Genomic DNA, 22,335 nt, shown 5'->3' with positions numbered 1-22,335 from the left:
TGAACGCAAGCATGCGAACGTGCATGCATTGTGTTGTATAGGTGCTAGATGTCGGATCCCACGCCTGTTGCAATTGGTCGGTCAATGCGGGGATGTTTAATGCTGGTTATATACGACTCTGGAATTGTCGGCTCTTTCATTCCTTGTCCCAAGCCCATATTCTCCTGTAACCTTTTCTTCTACTTCTTCCCCTACAACTGCATTCCAGTCGCCCATGACTATTAGATTTTCGTCCCCATTTACATACTGCATTACACTTTCAATATCCTCATACACTTTCTCTATCTGTTCATCTTCAGCTTGCGACGTCGGCATGTATACCTGAACTATCGTTGTCGGTGTTGGTCTGCTGTCGATTCTGATTAGAACAACCGGGTCACTGAACTGTTCACAGTAACACACCCTCTGCCCTACCTTCCTATTCATAACGAATCCTACACCTGTTATACCATTTTCTGCTGCTGTTGATATTACCCGATACTCATCTGACCAGAAATCCTTGTCTTCCTTCCACTTCACTTCACTGATCCCTACTATATCTAGATTGAGCCCTTTCATTCCCCTTTTCAGATTTTCTAGTTTCCCTACCACGTTCAAGCTTCTGACATTCCACGCCCCGACTCGTAGAACGTTATCCTTTCGTTGATTATTCAACCTTTTTCTCATGGTAACCTCCCCCTTGGCAGTCCCCTCCCGGAGATCCGAATGGGGGACTATTCCGGAATCTTTTGCCAATGGAGAGATCATCATGACACTTCTCCAATTGCAGGCCACATGTCCTGTGGATACACGTTACGTGTCTTTAATGCAGTGGTTTCCATTGCCTTCTGCATCCTCATGTCGTTGATCATTGCTGATTCTTCCGCCTTTAGGGGCAATTTCCCACCCCTAGGAGAGTGCCCTGAACCTCTGTCCGCTCCTCCGCCCTCTTTGACAAGGCCGTTGGCAGAATGAGGCTGACTTCTTATGCCGGAAGTATTCGGTCGCCAATGCTGATTAGTTATCAAGATTTACGCAGTGGCGGGGATCGAACCCGGGACCGAAGACGTTTTGATTATGAATCAAAGACGCTACCCCTAGATCACGGGTACATCCCCTGTTCAAGAATCACAAGAGGAGGAGGTATACTTGGAAAAGGCCGGGAGATACGGGAAGATTTCAATTAGATTACATCATGGTCAGACAGAGATTCCGAAATCAGATACTGGATTGCAAGGCGTATCCAGGAGCAGATATAGACTCAGATCACAATATAATAGTGATGAAGAGTAGGCTGAAGTTCAAGACATTAGTCAGGAAGAATCAATACGCAAAGAAGTGGGATACGGAAGTACTAAGGAATGACGAGATACGTTTGAAGTTCTCTAACGCTATAGATACAGCAATAAGGAGGAGGAGGATATTAGTGTTTAACGTCCCGTCGACAACGAGGTCATTAGAGACGGAGCGCAAGCTCGGGTGAGGGAAGGATGGGAAAGGAAATCGGCTATGCCCTTTCAAAGGAACCATCCCGGCATTTGCCTGAAGCGATTTAGGGAAATCACGGAAAACCTAAATCAGGATGGCCGGAGACGGGATTGAACCGTCGTCCTCCCGAATGCGAGTCCAGTGTGCTAACCACTGCGCCACCTCGCTCGGTAGCAATAAGGAATAGCGCAGTAGGCAGTACAGTTGAAGAGGAATGGACATCTCAAAAAAGGGTCATCACAGAAGTTGGGAAAGAAAACATATGTACAAAGAAGGTAGCTGCGAAGAAACCATGGGTAACACAAGAAATACTTCAGTTGATTGATGAAAGGAGGAAGTACAAACATGCTCCGGGAAAATCAGGAATACAGAAATACAAGTCGCTGAGAAATGAAATAAATAGGAAGTGCAGGGAAGCTAAGGCGAAATGGCTGCAGGAAAAACGTGAAGACATCGAAAAAGATATGATTGTCGGAAGGACAGACTCAGCATACAGGAAAGTCAAAACAACCTTTGGTGACATTAAAAGCAACGGTGATAACATTAAGAGTGCAACGGGAATTCCACTGTTAAATGCAGAGGAGAGAGCAGATAGGTGGAAAGAATACATTGAAAGCCTCTATGAGGGTGAAGATTTGGTGGATGTGATAGAAGAAGAAACAGGAGTCGATTTAGAAGAGATAGGGGATCCAGTATTAGAATCGGAATTTAAAAGAGCTTTGGAGGACTTACGGTCAAATAAGGCAGAAGGGATAGATAACATTCCATCAGAATATCTAAAATCATTGGGGGAAGTGGCAACAAAACGACTATTCACGTTGGTGTGTAGAATATATGAGTCTGGCGATATACCATCTGACTTTCGGAAAAGCATCATCCACACAATTCCGAAGACGGCAAGAGCTGACAAGTGCGAGAATTATCGCACAATCAGCTTAACAGCTCATACATCGAAGCTGCTTACAAGAATAATATACAGAAGATTGGAAAAGAAAATTAAGAATGCGCTAGGTGACGATCAGTTTGGCTTTAGGAAAAGTAAAGGGACGCGAGAGACAATTCTGACGTTGCGGCTAATAATGGAAGTAAGGCTAAAGAAAAATCAAGACACTTTCATAGGATTTGTCGACCTGGAAAAAGCGTGCGACAATATAAAATGGTGCAAGCTGTTCGAGATTCTGAAAAAAGTAGGGGTAAGCTATAGGGAGAGACGGGTCATATACAATATGTACAACAACCAAGAGGGAATAATAAGAGTGGACGATCAAGAACGAAGTGCTCGTATTAAGAAGGGTGTAAGACAAGGCTGTAGCCTTTCGCCCATACTCTTCAATCTGTACATCGAGGAAGCAATGATGGAAATAAAAGAAAGGTTCAGGAGTGGAATTAAAATACAAGGTGAAAGGATATCAATGATACGATTCGCTGATGACATTGCTATCCTGAGTGAAAGTGAAGAAGAATTAAATGATCTGCTGAACGGAATGAACAGTCTAATGAGTACACAGTATGGTTTGAGAGTAAATCGGAGAAAGACGAAGGTAATGAGAAGTAGTAGAAATGAGAACAGCGAGAAACTTAACATCAGGATTGATGGTCACGAAGTCAATGAAGTTAAGGAATTCTGCTACCTAGGCAGTAAAATAACCAATGACGGACGGAGCAAGGAGGACGTCAAAAGCAGACTCGCTGTGGCAAAAAAGGCATTTCTGGCCAAGAGAAGTCTACTAATATCAAATACCGGCCTTAATTTGAGGAAGAAATTTCTGAGGATGTACGTCTGGAGTACAGCATTGTATGGCAGTGAAACATGGACTGTGGGAAAACCGGAACAGAAGAGAATCGAAGCATTTGAGATGTGGTGCTATACACGAATGTTGAAAATTAGGTGGACTGATAAGGAATGAGGAGGTTCTACGCAGAATCGGAGAGGAAAGGAATATGTGGAAAACACTGATAAGGAGAAGGGACAGGATGATAGGACATCTGCTAAGACAGAGGGAATGACTTCCATGGTACTAGAGGGAGCTGTAGAGGGCAAAAACTGTAGAGGAAGTCAGAGACTGGAATACGTCAAGCAGATAATTGAGGACGTAGGTTGCAAGTGCTACTCTGAGATGAAGAGGTTAGCACAGGAAAGGAATTCGTGGCGGGCCGCATCAAACCAGTCAGTAGACTGATGACCAAAAAAAAAGATGTCCCATATGTCATCGATTGGAGACAGAGCTGGTGATCTAGCAAGCCAAGGTAACATGTCGACAGTCCGTAGAGCATGTTGCGTTACAACAGCGTATATGGGCGAGCGTTATCCTGTTGGAGCAGACACCGCGGAAAGCTGTTCTAGGCGCTACCGTCTGGAACCGCGCGACCGATAGGGTCGCAGGTTCGAATCCTGCCTCGGGCATGGATGTGTTAGATCTCCTTAGGTTCGTTAGGTTTATGTAGTTCTAAGTTCTAGGAGACTGATGACCTCAGAAGTTAAGTCCCATAGTGCTCAGAGTCATTTGAACCATTTTGAAAGCTGTTCATGAATGGTAGCACAACAGATCGAATCATCATACTGACGTATAAATTTGCATTCAGGGTACGTGGGGTAACCACGAGAGTGCTCCTGCTGTCATACGAAATCGTACCCCAGTCATAGCTCCAGGTGTAGGTCCAGTGTTTCTAGCACACAGGTACGTTGGTTGCAGGTACTCAACCGACCTCCTTCTAACCAACACACGGCATCACTGGCACCAAGGCAGACCTAGACTTCATCAGGGAACACAGCAGACCTCCACCCTATCTCCATTGAGCTCTCGCTTGACACCACTGAAGACTCAAATGGCGGTGATTTGGGGCCAGTGGAATGCACGCTACCGGGCGTCTGGTTCGGAGCCTATTTGTAAAAGTTCGTTGTGTCACTCTGGCGCCAAATGCTGCTCAAACTGCTGCTGCAGATGCAGTACTATGCGCCATGGCCGTACGCCGAACACAATGGTCTTCCCTGTCGGTAGTACCACGTGGCCGTCCAGATCCCGGTTTTCTTGCGACCGTACATTCTCGTTACCACCGCTGCTAGCAATCGCTTACAGTGGTTACATTCCTGCGAAGTATTTCTGCAGCACCGCAGAAGGAACATTCATTTTCTGGTAGCCCTACTGCACGACCTCGTTCAAACTCAGTGAGCTGTTGATAATGGCGTCTTCGTAGCCTTAAAGGCATTCTTGACTAGCAGCAACTCACCACGTCTAATCTCAAAGGTAATAAACGCTCACGTGTTTGAAGCAAACCTGATTTGCCTCCCCACAGAGGCACCACTAGCGTCACACATACGCGGCTGCCGCGAAATTTGAATAAACAACGTTCAGATGTAGTAACATGCTTATTACCTTCCATTTATGTCGCACAACTCCTTCTTGGTAGTGTTTTTTTTTTGTCAAAGCTTATTGTGATTTATTTGTTTATTTGCGTTGCCACCCACCAGGCTTAGCTAATTCTTTCTGTATGTTTGATCGGCTACTGTCATTGTTTGCTTGTCTGCAACCCCTTGAGCTAAAATGTTGGCCGTACTTTGGCGTTCTATATTTCAGTTACACATGATACTGGCTAGAGGGGCTTTATGTTTCGCTTACTACACTACTGGCCATTAAAATTGCTACATCAAGAAGAACTGCAGATGATAAACGGGTATTCATTGGACAAATATATTCTACTAGAACGGACATGTGATTACAAATAAATGGTTCAAATGGCTCTGAGCACTATGGGACTCAACTGCTGAGGTCATTAGTCCCCTAGAACTTAGAACTAGTTAAACCTAAATAACCTAAGGACATCACAAAGATCCATGCCCGAGGCAGGATTCGAACCTGCGACCGTAGCGGTCTTGCGGTTCCAGACTGCAGCGCCTTTAACCGCGCGGCCACTTCGGCCGGCCATGTGAATACATTTTCACGCAATTTGGGTGCATAGATCCTGAGAAATCAGTACCTAGAACATCCACCTCTGGCCGTAATAACGGCCTTCATATGCCTGGGCATTGACTCAAACAGACCTTGGATGGCGTGTACAGGTACAGCTGCCCATGCAGCTTCAACACGATACCACAGTTCATCAAGAGTGGACTGGCGTATTGTGACGAGCCAGTTGCTCGGCCACCATTGACCAGACGTTTTCAATTGGTGAGAGATCTGGAGAATGTGCTGGCCAGGGCAGCAGTCGAACATTTTCTGTATCCAGAAAGGCCCGTACAGGACCTGCAACACGCGGTCATGCATTACCCTGCTGAAACGTAGGGTTTCGCAGGGATCGAATGAAGGGTAGAGCCACGGGTCGTAACACATATGAAATGTAACGTCCACTGTTCAAAGTGCGGTCAATGCGAACAAGAGGTGACCGATACGTGTAACCAATGGCACCCCATATCATCACGCCGGGTGATACGCCAGTATGGCGATGAGGAGTACACTCTTCCAATGTGCGTTCACAGCGATGTCGCCAAACACGGATGCGACCATCATGATGCCGTAAACATAACATGGATTTATCCGAAAAAATGACGTTTTGCCATTCGTCCACCCAGGTTCGTCGTTGAGTACACCATCGCAGGCGCTCCTGTCTGTAATGCAGCGTCAAGGGTAACCGCAGTCATGGTCTCCGAGCTGATAGTCCATGCTGCTGCAAACGTCGTCGAACTGTTCGGACAGATGGTTGTTGTCTTGGAAACGTTCCCATCTGTTGACTCAGGGATCGAGACGTGGCTGCACGATCCGTTACAGCCATGCGGTTAAGATGCCTGTCATATCGACTGCTAGTGATACGAGGCCGTTGGGATCCAGCACGGCGTTCCGTATTACCCTCCTGAACCCACCGATTCCATATTCTGCTAACAGTCATTGGATCCCGATCAACGCGAGCAGCAATGTCACGATACGATAAACCGCAATCGCGATAGGCTACAATCGGACCTTTATCAAAGTCGGAAACGTGATGGTGCGCATTTCTTCTCCTTATACGAGGCATCACAACAACGTTTTACCAGGCAACTCCTGTCAACTGCTGTTTGTGTATGAGAAATCGGTTGGAAACGTTCCTCATCTCAGCAAATTGTAGGTGTCGCCACCGGCGCCAACCTTGTGTGAATGCTCTGAATAGCTCATGATTTGCATATCACAGCATCTTCTTCCTGTCGGTTAAATTTCGCGTCTTTAGCAATACATCTTCGTGGTGTAGCAATTTTAATGGCCAGTAGTGTATTTACCACAGCTGATTGCCTCTAAAAACCACCTAAGTGAATCTAAGCAACACCGTCTAGAGGCTTTTTTTAGCATAATTTGGTTCAGCCGTTTGCGGCACCCTATTGTTTTAGGCAATTTGCCATGGTGGTCTCACAAACTTCACGCCCTGTTCCTAGTGATTTTTGATCGGTCATTGCGCCGTAAGGCTCACTGAGATTATAAGCATGATAGTCTGCCTGCCTGAGGAGACATGTTTTGACGCAAGCTTAAGGTGCCTTAAAATAATTACTAATGGCTAATGATCATCTTGTATTCCTAACCCAATTTCGATTAAATCCTATAGCATCTTCGTCCATTGTAAAACTTATTTGCTTAGGGCGACGGCCGTTGATTCTTTTATCCCGCACGTGTCTTAAATGTTATTCAAGTTTTATGTAGAGAAATTTTGTTCACTTGATATTGGTCGGTGTTCCCGTAAGATGGTCTTCAGGAGCGAGACATCTTGCTCGTTAGTAAAATTTATATGCAAAATTTAAATAGACGGAGCTTCGCCGTGGTAATTTATGCAATTGCTAAGTGTAGTTATTTTATTTGATCAACTGCCCTTCCTGACATGTAATTGTCTGTTAACGAGCAACGCCTTATGTCAATTAATAATTCTTGCTGCAGCTGTTTCGTACTTCACATTGTTCTCATAAGAAAGGGAAGGAGATTTTATTTTTGGGCCACTTACGTGCGACAAACTTTTTTTTTCACCTACCCACGCATTTTAAGAACTATATTTACTGAAGTGCCTAGCGCTGGATTTAACTACGTTATTTACTAGTCATCAGTGCTCCCTCTATTAAATTGCGTATTTTACTAATTGTAAAGTGTTCGATTCTTTTTTTGATAATAAGCTACAGTTTAAGTATTTACAATTTTGTTCGTCCAGCACACTCTCCAATCAGCTCCCCAACGCCTCAGTAACAATATTTAATATTATTTATTTTCTTTGTCTTCTTCTAGGTCTGTCTATGGCGCCACAAATATATTGAATTTTTTTATTTTTTTATTATCATGTAACATAGAAATACACCATTGCTTACACTGTGATGAACAGTTAAAAACACTGTATATGATGATGAAAATAAACTGGAAACAACAGAGCACAAATTGAACCAAGTTTATAGTATGGAGATCTCTGCTGATAAGACAAAACTACTTGCGTTTAGAGGAGTCGAACATATAAAATAAAAAATTGTCAAGATAATGAGACAAGAACGAAATGGTAACCATCTTGGAAATCAAACGAATTATCTAGAAGATCAAAGTGTAGATAAAAAAACTTCTGAAAGTCCAATGAAGGTGTGGTATTATAAGTTCTTTACAAAAGAAGTGGAAGGTAGAAAGTATTCATAAAACTACGGGAATATCAGTATGGCGTAACGGGCAGGGAAAATCAATTCATTGTGCACAAAGAGGACATCTGTACTGTTGGACGACGTGGTGGTTACATGTTTTTTTAATAGTTCTGCATAACAGTACCTGATAATAGGAGCTTGTCTCCCGAAGGGTGTTTACTTACGTACCCTCAATAGTGCTGTAGAGGTGGGTGTTTTGTTTCGTTGCTACAAGTGTTTACTATTGAAATTAGAAAGTACCACCTCCCATCCTTTCGGAGATAGCGAAGAAAATCGTCTAAGTCAGCTCTATGTGTTTGCTTCTCATTATAGTAAATTTTATGCAGTGTGTATACGCTGACGTGAAAGTGCCAACAATGAAGTACGGAGGAGGTGGTGTTGGGGCATGGGAATGTTTTTCATAGTTATGGTGAGGACTGCTCATAGTGCTGAAGAAAAAGCTGAATGGGGCGTGGTATGAAGACATCTTACAGCATCGCCTACAGCGCACAATACAGGAGAAGTTTCTGAGGTGGTAACTGGATCAGCATGAAAATGAATCCTGCCATAAAGCAGCATCTGTTAGAAAATGGTTTGTGGACAGTAACATTCCTGCAACGGACTGGCCTGCTTAGAGTCCCGACCTGAACCAGTGAATCACCTCTGAGACGTGAAACGTCCTGGTAGATTAAAACTGTGTGCCGGACCGAAACTCGAACTCGTTACCGTTGCCTTTCGCGGACAAATGCTCTACCATCTGAGCTACCCAAGCACGACTCACGATCCGTCCTCACAGCTTTACTTCCACCAGTGCCTCATCTCCTACCTTCCAGACTTCACAGAAGTCTGGTAGGAGATGAGATACTGGCGGAAGGAAAACTGTGAGGAGGGGTTGTGAGCCGTGCTTGGGTAGCTCAGATGATAGAGCACTTGCCCGCCAAAGGCAAAGGTCCCAAGTTCAAGTCTCGGTCCGGCACGTTGTTTTAATCTGCCAGGAAGTTTCATATCAGCGCACACTCCGCTGCAGAGTGAAAATATCCTTCTGGTCCTTGGGGATGTGTTAGAATGTAGATTTCGTTTCAGATCCCCATTGTCCAACATCACTATTTTCTTTGGTTTCGGCTGTTGGAGAAGAACAGGCTGCTGTTCCTCCACAGACATGCAGACACCTCACTGAAACTGTCCCCAGCAGAGTCCAAGACGTCACAAAGGCAACGGAGGGCACATCCGTAATTAATTTCCAATAACAGGCTTCCGTATACTTTTGATCAGATTGTATACGGCGATACGTCGTACAGCAGATGTGAATTTAAAATCCGAGACGATTCATTAGTACAAAGCTACTCTCCATAAAGATATAAATTTTCGCTGGATATTATGATAAATAATTTGCAATAAACAGTATGCGTATCCAGTCTCTTTAACAAATAAATTATCTTCTGTCAGAAGCTAACTTCCTGGTGTTCCAAGTATTTATTGCTTTCAAATCATCCACATAGTACGTATGACAGTTGCGGGAATCATGTAGATAATGAATAATCCGTACTAGTTTGACGCACTCCTGGTGCACATCACTTGTCACACCGCCTGGTACAGTGTTCTTTCCGTTGATCCATAGCTTAATACTCATGTTATTTGGTCATTTCGAAATAAGAGGAATTACATTTGATAATCAAGTTCGAAGAACACTGAGAAATACATGCGGAAAATATTGGGTACTGCAGAAGGAACTGTAAACATTTTAGTAGGTGGCAGAATACAGTATTTCGAATAAAACTTTCCATATACACATGTATACTTTCTATTGGTTCCAGAGATGCAGCTCGTTGCAGATATTATGGATAGTGCCACCGTCATTAGAAAAACCCAGGAATCCTCGTAGTGTTGTCAGAAGAATTTGAAACTGCTTTGAAGTCAGAGGTGAGATTTTTTAAAATTAACTTCGGACTTAATCATTTCCCTTTGCATAACAGCTTGTGTGAGAGTTTTTGTTTGTGTTAGTTTCTAACATATAATTCTATTTTTTCAACTAATGAAAATTCGGCACGTGTTACATGTAAAATTTTTATTCGAAGTAGTCTATACCACCAAATCTTGAAATATTTACTATTTCTCCTGAAACACCATGTAAATATGTGTTTGTGTGTGAGGAAGGTGGGGGGGTCATTGTCAAGAAAACTGGAGATACAGTTCTACTTGAGCTACATGCAGTCGTCTTTCCTCGAATAATATCTCTTTAACCTGCGTAGTGATATGATATGCAGTGTACGTCCATGAAAAGCACGCTCAGAAGAATTTGACAGACGCCATAAGTTCTTTAATCCGGTATATGAACCGTCGTAAGCGTGTAACTCACCCCTAGGGACTTGATCATCTCCACGTCCTCTTCGTACTTGTGATAAGAATCGCAGGCCACATCGCCGTTAGATCCGTCATCCACGTAGTCTGGGTGCTCGTGAGTCATCCGGTCCCAGATGTTTTCCCCCTTGCCTGAAACAAGGGTGCAGACAAGCCACAGAGTTACAACTCTTCATTGTCTCAACATCATACAGTACCACACGTCAGATACAGGCTACAATAAATAGATTTTCTGTTGTCCGTCAAGTTTGCCGCTCTCTGTAATCCGAGACGTGTCTGAACAGCTGCATCGACCCACTTTACTGATAGTTTGCCCACTTTCATAATGCAGCTATACATTTTCTGCTCAGAAGTATCCAGACATCTCTGTGTGATGCAAAACCGATGGCTAGAAGTCACGAGAGCCGGACCTGCCATATAAAAGGAAGTAGGGAGATGGTGTTGTCAGTAGAGAATCAGCAGCAGCACAACAGGTCAGTCAGAAGAGCTGATGGACTTCGGACGTAGACTGGTCACTGGATGTCATCTGAGCAACAGACCCATCAGAGATATTTCAACCCTTATAAGACTTTCTCTGCCCGGGGACTGTGTGTTTGTGCTGTCCTCATCATTTCATCATCATCCTCATCATCGTCATGCGTGCCATTGGCTAGATTGGATTGTGAAAAAATTGGACTGTGTAAAAATTGGGACTTCGTACGGGCGCTGATTACCGTGCAGTTGAGCGGCCCACAAATCAAAAATCATCATCCTTCTAAAACTGCCCACCTCGACTGATGGTGACGTGATTGTGAAGTTTAAACACCATAGTTACACTAAGGTTAGGCAGAGCTCAAGTATTGGCAGACAGGCATCACTGAGTACGGCGGAGGGTGGTTGCAAACAATCCTATGAAATCAGTGGAAGCAATCAATCCTGAGTTCCGAAGTGCAACCAGTAGTCCAGCCAGCACAATACCTGTGCGTAGGGAGCTAAAAAGAAAGGACACAACGGTCGAGCAGCTTCCACATTAGCCGCGGTCAGTGAATTACACGAGACTGACTGTAGACGATAAGAACATCTTACCGACAGTATTAAGTGACGCTTGACATAGTGTATAGAGTGACGTCACTGGACAGTGAGTGATTGGAAACGGGTGATTTGGAGCGATGAATCACGCTATACCCTGTGGCAACCCGATGGAAGGGTTTGAGGTTGCCAAATGCCTGGAGAACGTTGCGTGGCATCTAATGTGGTGCCAATAGTGAAGTACGGAGGAATTGGTGTTCGGTATGGGGGTGTTTTTCGAGTTTGTGGTGTGGTCTCCTGTTGTTGTTGTTGTTGTGGTCTTCAGTCCAGAGACTGGTTTGATGCAGCTCTCCATACTACTCTATCCTGTGCAAGGTTCTTCATCTCCCAGTACCTACTGCAACCTACATCCTTCTGAATCTGTTTAGTGTATTCATCTCTTGTCTCCCTCTATGATTTTTACCCTCCACGCTGCCTTCCAATACTAAATTGGCGATCCCTTGATGTCTCAGGACACGCCCTACCAACCGATCCCTTCTTCTAGTCAAGTTGAGCTACAAATTTCTCTTCTCTGAAATTCTATTCAGTACCTCCTCATTAGGTATGTGATCTACTCATCTAATTTTCAGCATTCTTCTGTAGCACCACATTTCGAAAGCTTCTATTCTCTTCTTGTCCAAACAATTTATCGTCCATGCTTCACTTCGATACATGGCTACACTCCATATAAATACTTGCAGAAACGACTTCCTGACACTTAAATCTATTCTCGTTGTTAACAAATTTCTCTTCTTCAGAAACGCTTTCCTTGCCATTGCCAGTCTACATTTTATATCATCTCTACTTCGACCATCATCAGTTATTTTGCTCCCCAAATAGCAAAACTCATTTACCACTTTAAGCGTCTCATTTCCTAATCTAATTCCCGCAGCATCACCCGATTTAATGCGACTACATTCCATTATCCTCGTTTTCCTTTTGTTGATGTTCATCTTATATCCTCCTTTCAAGACACTGTCCATTCCGTTCAACTGCTTTTCTAGGTCCTTTGCTGTTTCTGACAGAATTACAATGTCATCGGCGAACCTCAAGGTTTTTTATTTCTTCACCATGCATTTTAATTCCAACTCAGATTTTTCCTTTTGTTTCCTTGTCTCCCTATTGTGATTAAAAAAGCGCTAAATGTGGAAGGATGCACACACATTTTACGGCACTGTGTACCGTGTACAGTAGAGGAACGGTTCACAGACAATGGTTGCTTGAATCAGCAAGATAATGAACGCTGTCATAAAGCAGCATCCGTAAGGTAGGCGTGGACAGTGAGGTTCCAGAAATGAGCTATAACGTCGGCTTCGTTGCAGATTCCAGCGTTCAGCATCGCTGCCTGATTTCAGCTCTTGAGATAATGGGCTGCCATTCCTTCACACACGTGTAGACACGTCATAGAATATATCCTCGGCAGGGTTCATGCCGTCATAAAAGCAAAGGGTGGGCACTCCATATTAATGGCCACTAATAGTGTATATTCCCGGTTACCAAACGCAATTTCCAGCCATTTAGTCATAAATAGAATTGGCATAGTCGACGTTGAGGTATAGGAAATATAAACATTAAACTGGATGACGTGATTTTCTAACTTATTACCTTCTGGCTCTCTTAAAGTTAGTAAGTTGAAAGATACGAGACACAGAACTAAACTCTTTCATACTATGACGTAACGCAGCAGTGCAACAGTTAATAAAGGCGCATTTTCCGAAATTGAGAACGTGTTGAAAATGGTTAAAAATTTTCCCTTCTTCCCATTACGTTTGTGAATACAAGACATCTCAGCCTATGTTTACATGTTTAGGTGCATTGAAGTTCTAAGGCCTCCGATTTTTTTTCTCCGGACTGGAAAGAGGTAGAAACATGCACATTGTTTTAAAACGAGGCCGCGTTCATTGTCAATTTGTCCCAGAGATGGCAGCACCGTACGGCAGATGGAATTTTACCGCCAGTGGCGAGAATGAGAACTGTTTTAAATACTTAAAATGGCGACGTTTTCCTTACTTGAACACTGTGCAAACATTCGTTTTCTGAATTTGCGTGGTGTGAAACCAATTGAAATTCATCGACAGTTGAAGGAGACATGTGGAGATGGAGTTATGGATGTGTCGAAAGTGCGTTCGTGTGTGCGACAGTTTAATGAAGGCAGAACATCGTGTGACAACAAACCGAAACAACCTCGGGCTCGCACAAGCCGGTCTGACGACATGATCGAGAAAGTGGAGAGAATTGTTTTGGGGGATCGCCGAATGACTGTTGAACAGATCGCCTCCAGAGTTGGCATTTCTGTGGGTTCTGTGCACACAATCCTGCATGACGACCTGAAAATGTGAAAAGTGTCATCCAGGTGGGTGCCACGAATGCTGACGGATGACCACATGGCTGCCCGTGTGGCATGTTGCCAAGCAATGTTGACGTGCAACGACAGCATGAGTGGGACTTTCTTTTCGTCGGTTGTGACAATGGATGAGACGTGGATGCCATTTTTCAATCAAGAAACAAAGCGCCAGTCAGCTCAATGGAAGCACACAGATTCACCGCCACCAAAAAAATTTCGGGTAACCGCCAGTGCTGAAAAAATGATGGTGTCCATGTTCTGGGACAGCGAGGGCGTAATCCTTACCCATTGCGTTCCAAAGGGCACTACGGTAACAGGTGCATCCTACGAAAATGTTTTGAAGAACAAATTCCTTCCTGCACTGCAACAAAAACGCCCAGGAAGGGCTGCGTGTGTGCTGTTTCACCAAGACAACGCACCCGCACATCGAGCTAACGTTACGCAACAGTTTCTTCGTGATAACAACTTTGAAGTGATTCCTCATGCTCCCTACTCACCTGACCTGGCTCCTAGTGACTTTTGGCTTTTTCCAACAATGAAAGACACTCTCCGTGACCGCACATTCACCAGCCGTGCTGCTATTGCCTCAGCGATTTTCCAGTGGTCAAAACAGACTCCTAAAGAAGCCTTCGCCGCTGCCATGGAATCATGACGTCAGCGTTGTGAAAAATGTGTACGTCTGCAGGGCGATTACGTCGAGAAGTAACGCCAGTTTCATCGATTTCGGGTGAGTAGTTAACTAGAAAAAAAATCGGAGGCCTTAGAACTTGAATGAACCTCGTAATATCGACTCTTATGGAATATCGGTACAAAGATTCTTGACGTCGTACTTTTAAGACATCAAAACAATAGCCTGTTGGTCTTTCTGTTGTCCATTCATAACGAACCGCAAACGTGCGACTTGTAATCCTACGCAAATTCTGTGCGCTTACGTGAAGATAGCAGCGATCGTAAATAGGCAGCTGATACAGATTGTGATGGAGTTGTTTTTCTGCATGACTCATGGAATGTCTTTAGTCTTGACGCACGAGGAGGAATTAGCTGAACCTCGTCCATTCTCTATGAGTCAGTGCATTCCACGAGATTCAAAGCAAACGATAAGAACATCTTACCTTTGATACTTGTGTGAAGAATCACAGCCGGCTGGAGTGGCCAAGCGGTTCTAGGCGCTACAGTCTGGAACAGCGCGACCGCTGCGATCGCAGGTTCGAGTCCTGCCTCGGGCAGGGATGTGTGCGATGTCCTTAGGTTACTTAGGTTTAAGTAGTTCCAAGTTCTAGGGGACTGATGACCTCAGATGTTAAGTCCCATAGTGCTCAGAGCCATTTGAACCATTTGAAGAATCACATATCGACCGCGAAAAGCTCAGACTTCGTATTCTGTTCAAGGTTACAATCAGAAAAACTCTTGACTTGCACTCTTTTAATGTTTCAAATGGCTCCGAGCACTATGGGACTTAACATCTGAGGTCATCAGTCCCCTAGAACTTAGAACTATTTAAACATAACTAACATCATACACATCCATGCCCGAGGCAGGATTCGAACCTGCGACCGTAGCGGTTCGTTTTATACGAGAGCCATACAGTAAAATAACCTTATTTAGGCCGCGAGGGAACTATGGAATGCTTAAAACATATTTACTAGTAAAATCTTAACCTGAAACTACACCATGCATAATCACCATTTAGATTTTAACACTGCTCATAAAGAGTTGGCAAATTCTGCCGCCTAAGATTGCAGTGCCGGCCGGAGTGGCCGAGCGGTTCTAGGCGCTACAGTCTGGAACCGCGCGACCGCTACGGTCGCTGGTTCGAATCCTGCCTCGGGCATGGATGTGTGTAATGTCCTTAGGTTAGTTAGGTTTAAGTAGTTCTGAGTTCTAGGGGACTGATGACCTCAGAAGTTAAGTCCCATAGTGCTCAGAGCCATTCAAATCATTCTTAATTGCAGCGTGTGTAGTATATCGTCACACATCGTGCCTAGTAGTGACTCGCGATGTCAGCAGAGTTGCGCTCTTCCAAACCTACGATTCGGTAGTTTTTGCACACTACATAAAAGACGTAGTAAATAGTAGGGTTACTAGTAATATTGGCAGCATTGGTAGGGAAGAAATGAATGTGTAACAGGGAAACAGGGAGCCGATGGTTTTTTTTAATCACATAAACAGAACTGCACATCACTCAGTCCATCGTGTATTTTATATCCTTACAGAATATAAATTTCATTTTATAAGTAATAAAAATTAGTTGATAGCGCAACATCTGTACTCTCATGTAGTCAAAGATTACTTCTGATGCAAGTGCAGTTTACATGCACAAACATAAAAAATATGTAATTATTGTTGTTACTTTATACTCATTAGTACGTTCTTCATCATGATCAGTGCAAGAGTTTCCTGTTATTACTGAAAAACGTGGAAGATTTTTTTATGAATAACGAAAACGTGTTTTATATACACTGATGAACCAAAACATTATGACTATCTGCTTAATACAATAGTTTTTTTGTCCGTCTTTGGGACGAAATACATCGATGATTCTGCATATCAGGGATCCAACAGTTTGTCGGTAGGTTTGCTGAAGTATGTGGCGTTAGATGTCTAAGCATAGATCATACACTCCTGGAAATTGAAATAAGAACACCGTGAATTCATTGTCCCAGGAAGGGGAAACTTTATTGACACATTCCTGGGGTCAGATACATCACATGATCACACTGACAGAACCACAGGCACATAGACACAGGCAACAGAGCATGCACAATGTCGGCACTAGTACAGTGTATATCCACCTTTCGCAGCAATGCAGGCTGCTATTCTCCCATGGAGACGATCGTAGAGATGCTGGATGTAGTCCTGTGGAACGGCTTGCCATGCCATTTCCACCTGGCGCCTCAGTTGGACCAGCGTTCGCGCTGGACGTGCAGACCGCGTGAGACGACGCTTCATCCAGTCCCAAACATGCTCAATGGGGGACAGATCCGGAGATCTTGCTGGCCAGGGTAGTTGACTTACACCTTCTAGAGCACGTTGGGTGGCACAGGATACATGCGGACGTGCATTGTCCTGTTGGAACAGCAAGTTCCCTTGCCGGTCTAGGAATGGTAGAACGATGGGTTCGATGACGGTTTGGATGTACCGTGCACTATTCAGTGTCCCCTCGACGATCACCAGTGGTGTACGGCCAGTGTAGGAGATCGCTCCCCACACCATGATGCCGGGTGTTGGCCCTGTGTGCCTCGGTCGTATGCAGTCCTGATTGTGGCGCTCACCTGCACGGCGCCAAACACGCATACGACCATCATTGGCACCAAGGCAGAAGCGACTCTCATCGCTGAAGACGACACGTCTCCATTCGTCCCTCCATTCACGCCTGTCGCGACACCACTGGAGGCGGGCTGCACGATGTTGGGGCGTGAGCGGAAGACGGCCTAACGGTGTGCGGGACCGTAGCCCAGCTTCATGGAGACGGTTGCGAATGGTCCTCGCCGATACCCCAGGAGCAACAGTGTCCCTAATTTGCTGGGAAGTGGCGGTGCGGTCCCCTACGGTACTGCGTAGGATCCTACGGTCTTGGCGTGCATCCGTGCGTCGCTGCGGTCCGGTCCCAGGTCTACGGGCACGTGCACCTTCCGCCGACCACTGGCGACAACATCGATGTACTGTGGAGACCTCACGCCCCACGTGTTGAGCAATTCGGCGGTACGTCCACCCGGCCTCCCGCATGCCCACTATACGCCCTCGCTCAAAGTCCGTCAACTGCACATACGGTTCACGTCCACGCTGTCGCGGCATGCTACCAGTGTTAAAGACTGCGATGGAGCTCCGTATGCCACGGCAAACTGGCTGACACTGACGGCGGCGGTGCACAAATGCTGCGCAGCTAGCGCCATTCGACGGCCAACACCGCGGTTCCTGGTGTGTCCGCTGTGCCGTGCGTGTGATCATTGCTTGTACAGCCCTCTCGCAGTGTCCGGAGCAAGTATGGTGGGTCTGACACACCGGTGTCAATGTGTTCTTTTTTCCATTTCCAGGAGTGTATAATTTGCGTAAATAACGGGACGCGGATTTGCGTAAGCGGTGATAGCGACCCAGATGGGTTTCATAGAATTTACATCAGGCGAATTTGGTAGCAGAAACATCAATGTAAGTTCACTATAATGCTCCTCAATTGTAGTACGGTTTTAGTTTAAAATGGTTCGGCTCTGAGCACTATGGGACTTAAAATCTGAGGTCATCATCCCCCAAGAACTTAGAACTACTTTAAAAAAAGCACTCCGTCTTCAGGCCACGAGTGGCCTGTTGAGACCATCCGACCGCCGTGTCATCCTCAGTGGAGGATGTGGATAAGAGGGGCATGGGGTCAGCACACCACTCTCCCGGTCGTTATGATGGTATTCTTGACCGAAGCCGCTACTATTCGGTCGAGTAGCTCCTAAATTGTCATCACGAGGCTCAGTGCACCCCGAAAAATGGCAACAGTGCATGGTGGCTGGATGGTCACCCATTCAAGTGCCGGCCACGCAACAGCGTTTAACTTCGGTGATCTCACGGGAACCGGTGTATCCACTGGGGCAAGGCCGCTGCCAGAACCACTTCAACCTAACTAATCTAAGGACATCACACACATCCATGCCCGAGGCAGGATTCGAACCTGCGACCGTAGCAGTCGCGTGGTTTCGGACTGAAGCGCCTGGAACTGCTCGGCCACCGCGGCCGGCTACGGTTTTGGCTCCGAGACACAGACGGTTATACTGCTGAAATATGGAATCGGGGAAGACATCAACCTTGAAGGGACGCAGGTGTTCGCACTCTCTGCGCGACTTCGATTACTACCACGTGTCCCCTGCAAGCGCAGGAGAATGTCTCCCATAGCGTAATACTGCTCCCAGCAGCCCAAGTCCTTGGTGGGCTGTGCGTTTCGAGCCGCCGTTCACCTCGATGACGGCGTTTATGGAGACGACCATCAACCTAGTGTAGAGAAAATGTGATTCGCCCAAAGAGCCGTCACGTTTCCATTAATCGAGATCGAATACCGATGGTCCCGTGCCCACTGCAATCGTAATTTGACGATATCGTTGGGTCAACACGTGGCCACGTAGCGATGGTCTGCTGCGGAGCTCCATGTTCAACAACAGTGTGCTCCGAAACACTTACACCAGCATTGTGCACTTTCAGCAGAGCTTCCACAGATCATCGTCTACCCTACTTTACAGAATAGACAAGTCTCCGAAACCCACGCTCTATGAAGAGTCGTGGACATCCAACCATTCAGCACTTAGTTGTAGTTTCACTGTCCTTCTACCTCTTTCTGTAGATGCTCATGATAGTAGCACGTGAACAATCAATCATCTTCACTGTTTTCGAGATACCCGTTCACAGGGTCTGCGTAATAATAATCTGCCCTTTGTCAGCTTCGCTTTTTTTTTTATCTCAGTGGATTTCGCCATTTGCAGACCATATCTTCTCTAGGGTGATCCCCCCTCCGTGTCTGCTCCGCTTACGTACTTTTGTTACGTTACCGCGTCACATGCCCGCAACGCCACCACACAGCATCCAGCTTTGCGGTGGGTAGTGGCAAAAATGTTTTGGCTTATCAACGTAAGTTCGACGAAGTACTGAAGCGATGTTTGATATATTTTTGTTTTGTGTTTTCTTTTATTTTATCCTTTTTTTAGGAAATGGCGTTTTCTAGAGCTATGTGATAAATATGCATTGTTTCCTTTATTTTTACTACAACTTCCCTCTGTTTCACGTTACAAATGTCCGCCCCTGGTAGCTGAGAGGTCAGCGCGACGGAATGTCATACCTAACGGCCTGGATTCGATTCCCGGCTGGGTCGGAGATTTTCTCCGCTCAGGGGTGGGTGTTGTGTTGTCCTTATCATCATCATTTCATCCCCATCGGCACGCAAGTCGCCGAAGTGGCGTCAACTCGAAAGACTTGCACCAGGCGAACGGTCTACCTGACGGGAGGCCCTAGCCACACGGCATTTACATTTACCTTACAAATCAACTATTTTCGACTAAAACCTGAATTAAACGTTGGTAAGTTAAATTTCGCTATAAATGTTTATTTTTAAGTAACAGACAGTGGGGGTAACTACAGGGTGTACATAAAGTCTGGGAATACTTTGAATTATTTATTGCACAAGAACTAAACATTGTACATATGTCATACATATTGAATTTTCAAGAGAAACTCTGAAAGTCTTTTTTACAAACATTCGATATGTGAATCATGAGCGACCCGGCAGCCGTCAATACGCTAATCGAATTCTTGCCATACCCGTCCCAGCATGGTATCGTCGACTGTGGCAGTCGCTTACTATATTCTCTCCTGGAGCTCTGCTGCTATATCACGTGGTAGAGGCGGTTGTTGCTCGCTTCTTACCGTACTTAGTTCTAAACATCCGTTGAACAGCTGTAGCACACTTATTTTTGTCGAACTCCAACACACAGAAAGCTCGCTCCGCATTTTAACTCGCCATGTTTGCGACTAGCGCTGACTATCGACATATTACCAAACTAGGCTGTGGCGTTATACATGAAAAAAAACTTTCCGGGTTTCTACACAAAATGGCAAATGTATGATATCTGTACAATGTTTGGTTCTTGTGCCATAAATAATTGAAAGTGTTCCCGGACTTTATGTACACCCTGTATGTAGAACACAAACATTCCGGAGGTTACCTGTTCCTTCACATATCTTCACTCAGTTTCTAGGCGGTGCTCCGCTTCCTGTCTTTAGGGAAATCTTGTAAGACACTGATCGCACACACAAAGAAGGCGATCGTTATGAAGCAACGCCCGATAGATATGCAACATATACAACGTACTGATAGAGCAAGTATGACCTTCACTGCCCAAACCTACTAGGAAAACTACCGTAGTCTACGCGTACTTATGATATTCTGCGATAGCCTAAGGAAGTTCTGCAACTCTAGATGTCAGTGATCTTTGCTGGCGGCCGCAGTAGAATCCAGAGACACTACGCCTCCGAAATTTAAATCTTTGTAGCCTTTCTCTTTTACTCGCTACATCACCATTAAAGGCAATTTTACAATCCCCATTCTGCTGCTGATCGTCTGTAGCGTATTCTGACAACGAATAACCAATGCATTTTAAATTCAGTTCAGAAATATTTTCTTTTTATCTGAAAAGGAAACTAATTAATCATCCTGCTATACCAGTTTGCTCTTACCAGTGTGTGCAGTCATTGAAATTAACATAACTGGAAATATATAACGTGTGATGTATTTGTCTTTCTATATGGCGTGCAACTGGTTAACACTCATCATATTTTGGCGAAATTTAGATCCCTACTACTTCCTGATTTGTTTCAAACATAATTTTATTACGACTTACAACTTGAATGACATGTTTTATCACCGTATGCCATCAGATAGAAAAAGCATATATTCAGTCATTTATTCCACTTTTAGATACATTGCACATTATACACGAAAGCATCTTGGCTCTGAGCACTATGGGACTTAACTTCTGAGGTCATCAGTCCTATACAATTTAGAACTACTTAAACCTAACTAACCTAAGGACATCACACACATCCATGCCCGAGGCAGGATTCGAACCTGCGACCGCAGCGGTCGCGCGGCTCCAGACTGTAGCGCCTAGAACCGCTCGGCCACTGCGGCCGGCACGAAAGCATCTTGAAGTTTTCTGTCGCAGTTAAAGCGTTGAGAGCCAAACCATTTTTCCATGAACATGAAGAGGTCACGATTCTATTTAGTAGGCTCTCCCCATCCGCATCGTACCGAAAAAGTTTAGAGAAGCGGTCATCCGTTTAGTTTTGTAGTTCTCAGAAGGGAGTTTTAAACTCAATGAGCACAGAACTTCGTAGTACTATCGTTGTTTAGTCACGATCTCATTCGTAACTTAAAAATCTGCGGAAAGTTGGCCGACGGTTGAGATCTCCTGAAGCGCTTGTTTTCACGGATTTTTTTCGCCAGTATTTTGTATCAACCGGTTGCTGACAACAGACGGACAGCCACTTTTGACAAAATCGTGACGCCATTGGCGCACACTACATTCTCTCATCCCGTTCGGTCCATATACAGCACAAATTCATGATGAATATCAATAGTAATTAGTTATTTTGCTACTAAAACCTCTATTACACAACGTATTTTGTTGAGATTTTCATGCGAGATACTCTTTCTGAATGCCTCTTGTGGACATTCTAGAATCAATACGGTTTCCTTGCTACCGCAGCTCTAAAGACACTGACCTATTGCGTGAGTCATCGTAGCGACTGTTTCGTTTACCCCACTTTTTCCCCTGCTACATGAAAACAGAGGTTACGCTCCGGATGGGCTTGTTATATCATTTTTTTGTCTGTGTTAAGATTCTGTTTTACTGAGCCTCTTCGTTTGCAAACCAATTCATGGATTTTTTATTTTTTTATTTACTGTACGCTGGGCGCCATGTCTTAGGAAATGGGATGATATTTTGCAGCTTAGCAAATAGCCACTGCAACCTCTGCGATGTGAAGA

At 44.8% G+C, this 22,335-nt stretch overlaps 1 protein-coding gene across 2 annotated transcripts in view; it reads right to left on the bottom strand.

Moving 5' to 3' along the window:
- Positions 1 to 22,335, bottom strand: part of LOC126199275 (myrosinase 1-like) — a 338,624-nt gene that overhangs the window by 268,070 nt on the left and 48,219 nt on the right. The window contains exons 1-2 of one of the 2 annotated variants that reach the window (XM_049936085.1): positions 20,513 to 20,570; positions 10,428 to 10,561 (exon numbers count right to left, since the gene is read on the bottom strand). In XM_049936085.1, coding sequence (XP_049792042.1) covers positions 10,428 to 10,535 — 108 coding nt within the window. In that variant the 5' untranslated portion in view covers positions 10,536 to 10,561; positions 20,513 to 20,570. Of the gene's footprint in view, positions 1 to 10,427; positions 10,562 to 20,512; positions 20,571 to 22,335 lie in introns of those variants that run through there. The other variant, XM_049936084.1, reaches the window with a different exon arrangement.

Source organism: Schistocerca nitens, chromosome 8 (assembly GCF_023898315.1).
Source record: "Schistocerca nitens isolate TAMUIC-IGC-003100 chromosome 8, iqSchNite1.1, whole genome shotgun sequence".
NCBI lineage: Eukaryota > Metazoa > Arthropoda > Insecta > Orthoptera > Acrididae > Schistocerca > Schistocerca nitens.
The sequence above is the reverse complement of the archived record's forward strand: the minus strand, read 5'-3'. Positions and strand labels throughout refer to the sequence as shown.